This window comes from Montipora capricornis, chromosome 2, assembly GCF_036669925.1.
Source record: "Montipora capricornis isolate CH-2021 chromosome 2, ASM3666992v2, whole genome shotgun sequence".
In the NCBI taxonomy this organism is placed as follows: Eukaryota; Metazoa; Cnidaria; class Anthozoa; order Scleractinia; family Acroporidae; genus Montipora; species Montipora capricornis.
This window is the reverse complement of record NC_090884.1, coordinates 16,801,018-16,808,517: the sequence shown is the minus strand read 5'-3', so window position 1 is coordinate 16,808,517 and position 7,500 is coordinate 16,801,018. Positions and strand designations below refer to the sequence as shown.

Here is a 7,500-nt window from a genome sequence, read left to right as displayed (position 1 = left end):
ACATAAAAGAGCGTGATTTCACATTTCCCATGAGTCTAAGTAAGCCCGCAATTTCTATAGACTTCCGATATGAAAACTAGAGTTATTTCCGGTTAAAAGGTTATCAATACATTACATCCCTTCCTCTCTTTGGAAACAAAATATTGTGAAAGGAAAATGTCAACAAAATACATAGTATGAAAAACCGTTCCACACGGACTGCGCAACTAGAAGGATACTGTCCAGTTCTACTAATCTATAAACTTAAACGAAGTCTACCAAAGTTCAACACAGGTTCAATGTGTCAACAGAGTCTACTTGATAGAGTACATAATCCTTGTATTTCTCCGGCATTCTGATTGTCCGGCTGGGTCGTGATGTTAGTGTACTTTCTTCCAAGGTACGGTACTTGGGGCAACCGCTGGGCTTACAGCCTCTCCAACTGCTGAGCTAACAGCCTGTTCACTGACATTTTCTGTTAACTCCTGTGTATCCTCTGGTGGGTTGTAACGTTTAACAAAAGAACTGTTCCGCCTGTATTCCACGCCCTCTTTCGACCGAACAGTCACCTCACGGCCTTCCTTAGTTTGCACTGTGCATGGTTCTCTCTCAAAATTTGCTTCAAGCTTACCAGACTTTTTCGTGTTCTTTAGTAAAACTTGGTCTCCAGGCATCACAGGATTTTCTACAGCACCTTGTCTGTTGTCAGCATATGCCTTGTGGATCAACTTGTGATTCCAATCATTGTCTCTTACACCCTCATTCAACAGGTTATCAGCTCTCTTCAGCTCTGGAAATTTAGTTTTCAATTCTCTACCGAACGTGAGGAAAGCAGGAGTTACTCCTGTGCTTACTTGTGGTGTGCTCCTGTACGCGAGCAGAAATTTATTAAGTTCTCCCCGCCACTCTTTTCCTTCAATGTGAGCCACTTTCAAAGCCTTTAGAAGCGTTCTATTCTGTCTCTCGACGTGCCCATTGGCCTGCGGCCACAGCGGAGGAGATGTCCGGTGTTCTATTCTGTGGTCTGAGAGGAACGTCTTAAACTCCTCGCAGCAAAACTGAGGACCATTGTCGGACTTGAGAGTAAAGGGATATCCATATCTTGAAAATATCTGTGCCAGTACATCTATCACTTTCTTGGACGTGGTCGAACGCATGATTTCCACCTCATAGAATCTGCTGACGTAGTCCACGACTACCAACAAGCGTTCTCCCGTCGGAAGAGGACCCATCAAGTCTATGGCTATATCCTGCCGAGGACCGGTAGGTGGTTCCACTCTTTTCATTGGCTCTGGAAGCTGTAACTCACCTGCAACCTGACATCCATGACAAGACTTGCAGACTCGTTCGGCGTCTAAGTCCATTTTTGGCCACCAGACCTTTGTTCTGAGGCGTGCCTTCATCTTTACGATGCCTTGGTGACCCTCATGAGCAAGACGTAGGACCTCTCCCCTTAGAGCCTCCGGTATGACAATTCGAGTGCCACGTAAGACAAGTTTTCCTGACACGCATAGCTCGTTCCTGACACACAAATACGCAGAAATCCTACATTGAGACCAGTCCCCACTTAAAATGTACTGTTTCAGGCTAACCATCTCTGGATCGCTCTCAGACACTTCTTCCACTTGTTTAGCCGAGAGTGCCACTGGTAGGCTTCCTTGAGCGACTGCCATAACAAAGTCAATCTCCTCTCCGCTTGTGTCTTTGGGGTTGACTTGATTAAGCCTCGAACGTGCGTCAGCAATGTTTGCTTTTCCGGGTCGGTAAACGACCTTGTAATCGTAACCCTGTAACCTTAGAACCCATCGTTCTATACGCGCCGATGGTTTAGAGAGCCTGCCAAAAATGCACTCAAGCGGTTTGTGGTCGGTTTCTAGTTCAAACTGGCGTCCGTATACATAAATGTTAAACCTTTCACAGGTCCATACCAGGGCTAATGCCTCTTTTCCCGTCTGGAGTCGTGTATTGCAGTCCCCTCTGAAGTAAGCAAGTGTGCTGGCCCCTGCAGCAAGCTATTTTAACTTCTGAAACGACCTTTCCTGTGCTTCACCCCAAACGAAAGGCTCATTCTTCCTCAGGAGACTCCTAAGCGGCTCTGCTTCTTGCGCGAAGTTGGGGAGAAATTGTGCAGAATACTGCACCAGCTGAACGAATGATCTGACCTCTGAAGCATCTTGCGGAGGACTCGCATTCATAATAGTCTTCACTGGGCGTAACACCTTGGCTGCTCAGATCATAGCCGTAAAAGGTTAGCTTGGGAAGGCGAAACTGACATTTCGTTCCATCCAGAGTTAATCCTTTTTCTCCCAATCGCTTTAAAACAGTATGCAAATTCCTGTCGTGCTCTTCAATACCACAACCATGTACAATCAGATCATCTGCAAAGTTAGCCACACCCTTACACCCCTGTAAAACATCAGCAACTATTTTCTGGTACTTTTTGGGCGCTGATGTTATTCCAAACATCAAACGTTTATATCGGTACAAGCCACGGTGTGTACCAAATGTTGTAATATCGCGCGATTTTTCATCCAGTTCCGATTGGTGAAAACCTCATTTCAGATCAAGTTTTGAGAACACAGTTGAACCATTAAGATCATATAACACTTCCTCAATCGTGGGGATGGGGTGTCTCTCCCTCTCTATTGCCATATTCGCCCTGCGCATGTCCACGCAAATCCATTCAGTAGGTTTGTGTGACACCTCTTCGATGATGTCCTTGGCTAACAACTCGTCCAACTTCTCGTCAACCTTGCTTCTCAGTCCAAATGGTAGCCTCCGTACCGGTTGTGCGAAAGGTGTGACATCATCTCTTACATGAAGCTTCAGCTGGAAATCCCTCAGCTTCCCAACCCCTGTGAAAACTTCTTCGTACTTCTCACGAATATCAGCACCATTGCCCTCTGTCATTAACGAACATATTTCGTCTTTCATGGGACCAACCCTCAACACTTCCAATTTCTCCGCTGTGCTCTTTCCCAGTAGAGATCTGCCTGGGCCCTTAACAACTGTGAATTCATCAACACACGTCTTGCCATTGGCCCCACACACAATTTCAGACACAAATGTTCCAATCACTTCAATAGGCTCCTTTTGACCATAAGCAAACAACTTTTTGCTTGATTTCTTGGGATCACACTGTACACTCTCTTTCTTCATTGCTTCCCAGGTCGTCTGATAAATCACATTGCACGAAGCGCCTGAATCAATAAGTACTGCAGGTAACACAACTCCTCCAACCTTCAAATCAACTTCACTACCACCTGCAAACTCACCAGCTCCCACTGCAAACGCATAGTAATTTTGGGCACCAGTAGCTGAATTTTCTGACACTTGATATGCTCTGCCCCCGGAGGCTTTCCTTTTCTCAGAATCTTGAGAAGGAGCTTTGCGTTCCTTCGTTTTGCAACAAATAGCAAAATGTCCAACCTCCCCACACGAATTACAATTTTGGTTGCGAGCTGGACAATTCCGATCACGTGCGATGTGGTCACTGTAATTACAACAGAAACATCTCATCACCTTTGCACCCTGACAACCACCAGAATGTTTACCAGACTTATTTCCTCTACCTCTGCCTTGAGCGGTCCCTTTACCTTTCCCCGTATTTTGAGGTCTGCCGAACAGGACAGCATTCACCTGGCCTGACAAGCTTAACTGATCCATGCCTTGACCTGCATATTTGCTGCCTCATGTACACGAGCTAGGTCTTGCAAATCCTTCAGGGTTGCGTTTGATTTTTCCAGGAACTTACGGCGGAGTCTGGAGTCCCTGCACCTCTCAATAAGCTGATCCCTTATCGCTTCATCAACTTTCTCAAACTCGCAGGTGATCGCTTTTTGTCGCAGCCGACAAACAAACCGATCAACCGACTCACCCGAAGTTTGCTCCATTTGCCTAAACTGATGCCTTTCGAACGGAACATTCAACTGGGGCGAAAAAATAACCATCCAGCAACACCATACTCTCAGCGAAAGATACGATATCCGTTCCGGGCACTAACGTATAGTACAGTTCCTGCAAGTTCAATCCTCCGGTATGTAACAGCAACGCGGTTTTCTGTTCATCCTAAGTTATCCCTTTAGCCACCAAATACAAATTAAATGAGCGCTTCCACAACTTCCAACGAACGGCGAGAGTGTTCGGGTCTTCCTTCGGGTTGAAGGGAGGAAGACTGGCCACATCAAGAAGAGGAACAAACGCGGCAACTGGCTGGGTTTGTGTTGTCGAAGGTGTACTCGAAGTCGAAGGTGCACTGCTTGTCATTATCCTCGTTATCAATACATTACATTCGATACATTTCTCTTCTGTAGCAATATCTGCAAACCTTGAATTGCTGGACGTCATAGATCGCCTTTGGCCAAGTGAGGCCGTAAGTGAAAGGCGGGAAAACAGATACGATTTTTGTCACTAGTGGAAACTATCCTGTGAGGTTTTTGTTTGGTCATACTTTATTTTTCACGTATAACAAATCGTACAACCAATCAGATCGCGTATACTCAGTACTCTCCAAAGGATCTTTTTTACTTGACAATTCATTTTGGAGAACTGCCCTCAGTAACACGGGTGCAAATTTATAACGAGAGACAATGCAAATAACAAATGCGCGTTTCTTAGTTTACTGATGAATACCTTTTGAACAAAAGTAGATTTTCAGACTACAAATTGCACTTGCCCTACGAGGTCGTTTAATTTTGTTAGCCTGAAAAATTTACTCGTGCTTATTTATATGACAAATTGCACTCGAAATCATGTGATTTGCTATACTTTTAAACAGTGTTAATCAAGAGATGACACGACTGACTGACTTACTTACCTCCATGATATAATATAACAATCCAAGTCCCATGAGTCTTCATGCACCAAAAATCTACCCGGGTTTTGGTCTTGTAAGATACGCTCAGCAGACCATTGATCTATGTTACCAAAATACCAACTGTGGAAAAAAGGAAAAACACTCAGTGGCATCAAATTATGTTATGAAGAGTTAGATAACGACAGATACACTGGACAAGTCACTTAGCTTTCAGCTAAGCTGGTTGGATCAGTCACACAAGCTAGCCAGCTAGCTAAAGGGAGAGTGTGGAAGACAAAGAAAAACTTAAATTTGGCCACCACAGTGGAAAAAGTTACAAAGCTTTTTTTAGTTAGTCAGGGATTCACCAAAATGACAATTACCCAAGACTTCAAGGAAGAGTCAATGGTGTGTACAGAAATAACAGTTGACCTGAATTGTAGTTCACACAAGCGCACTCAAGAGTTTTGGAGTGTAATCTTAAATCGAACTTTTGAGGCATGTCGAGCTGTTTCAATCAGTTAAATTAAGGGAAAATAAGAGGTCCACATATGGAGCAACCCAGTCCAGATCGTAACTAGGAGTACGAGAATTTCATTTCAGTTATTTTTAGAAGAAAAATACAATCACTCGTGGTGTCATATCACAATTCCATTTTTTCGCTCTAATGAGGTCTACGATAGTTGTAGACGTTCATGGTAACTAAACCTTCTTATGTATTTAACGCCATCAAAAAACAACTTTTCTGAAATCAAAAATCTGAGCCAATGCCAAAACTGTCCCTCTGTCGCTCCATTTTCTCATGATTACAATGCTAATACTATACTTTCCAAGCAAACAGCGAATAGACTTAGATTGTCAAAATACCAACGAAAAGGAATAACACTCCGTGGCATCAAATGATGATATGAATAGTTTAACGACAGGTACACAGTAGCAGTCACTTTATTTTCATTTAAGCCGGTTGGTTCACTCACACGAGCTAGACAGCTAAAAAGTTTGCAAAATTGGTGAGACACTCCCGTTAAAAAACAGCTTTTCTAGCTTCTAATACCCGTTGTATCTACAATTCCAATCTTTCCCAGTTTCAGCAATTTTTTGTAATGCTAGCAACATTGATAAGGGGGGGGGAGGGGGCTGCAAATAGGTAAATTAACAACGCTCCAAGAAGGTGAAGTATCTCCACTAATTTTGCAACTTGTTGTAGCAGAAGGGAGAGTGAGGAAGAGAAACAAAAACTCAAATTGCTTACCTTTCATCAACTGGGATTGGATCAACTTTGGAGGAACTGCTTGGTGACCTAGAGTCAACATAACACTCTTAATTATAATCCCCTTCCTCTTTAGCAAAGGATGTCACATGGTTCATTGGTTCGACTAGAGTTTTGTAATTGTACCAAGTGAGGGTCTCAATGGGGGGATAGCTTTCCCGGCTAACGGTTTAAAAATTCGCCTTTTCACGGCTAACGCTTATGTTTTTTCCGTCGCGGTTTACTCACATGAAAAACAAAGAAACGTCCCTCGTGGAAAATGTAACAATGTTTTTTGCTTTTTGGGGTTCTCTGTGTTACTTAGTAGCGTCTTAATACACATATTAGGGAGTAGGGAGTTTAAGATCTACGACGACGACGGTCGACGAAAACGTTACCTCAAAATGCAACTTTGCTTTGTCATAACTCTTTCGCGATTATTCAGTCTCGTTCACGTCCTACAATATGGGCAAAGTAACCTAAAAATACTTTGGTACGAGCGGTTTCAGAGTGCAAATAGAGAATGAAAGATTCGCTGTTGCATGCTTACGTTGTCGTGAAAACCTCAAATTTGGTAATTTCACGTCCTCGTTATGCAGAGGATCGCTAACATACTTGCTAAAATCCGTGCTGCACGTGCAGCACGATTATTTATGATCTTTTAACCAATGATATCATTGTTTTGTGGCGTTACAGTAGTCATAGCCGTCGTCGTTTCTTAAACTCCCCATTGAATAGAACAAGTCATTGGTCATCAGAATGCTGCTTACATTTTTGTCAATACCTCCAACTGAGTGCAAGAGAGGATGAGGTCAGAGAACAGAACCCCCAAACATGGGGCAATGGTAGTTTTTTAAAATCGAATTTTTAACTACGAAGCCTTTTTTAGAGAGGCACCAGATTGGCCAGTCGTAATGACGTAATATAATTTTAAATATGTGTGGCGTTAGGAAGGAAAACTTAAAATAGCTTTGTGAAACTAAAAATAGATTTTAAAAGCTATGATGTGGCGTGGAGATCTATTCTCTTACCTCATCCTCTCTTACTGGGGGTTATTTGGGACTTGTTTCGTCTTCTCAGACAAGCCTAGCGGGACCGAATGTCAAAGAGAAGAGCAAAGGAGGTAAAACGGTGCCGAGTGGTGTAAAGTCTCTAAATATTTCGAAATAGTCCCTATTCCACTTTTCAAAATAACAAAAAACACGCTAAGTTCTTTAAGTTCTTTATTTTTTTCACCGCTAACGGTTATTTTCTTGTCCTTTTCACGCCTAACGGTTAACTTTTCTTGACCTTTCACGGCTAACAGTTAATCCCACTGAGACCCTCTAAAGCCACAATTAAAACACTATTATATAGAGATATTATCACTACTACTGAATTGCCATAAATCTTATTTACTGAAATTCTGTGTATTCTCTCCCTTGCATATACATGCATATTTCTTTCATAAATAGGTACATATGTAGATACATGTATT

General features: G+C 42.7%; 1 protein-coding gene across 1 annotated transcript in view; it reads right to left on the bottom strand.

Annotated features, from left to right (window-relative positions):
- Positions 1-7,500, bottom strand: part of LOC138034596 (uncharacterized) — an 81,786-nt gene that overhangs the window by 5,486 nt on the left and 68,800 nt on the right. The window contains exons 13-14 of the mRNA XM_068881835.1: positions 6,027-6,074; positions 4,796-4,915 (exon numbers count right to left, since the gene is read on the bottom strand). Coding sequence (XP_068737936.1) covers positions 4,796-4,915; positions 6,027-6,074 — 168 coding nt within the window. The remainder of the gene's footprint in view (positions 1-4,795; positions 4,916-6,026; positions 6,075-7,500) is intronic.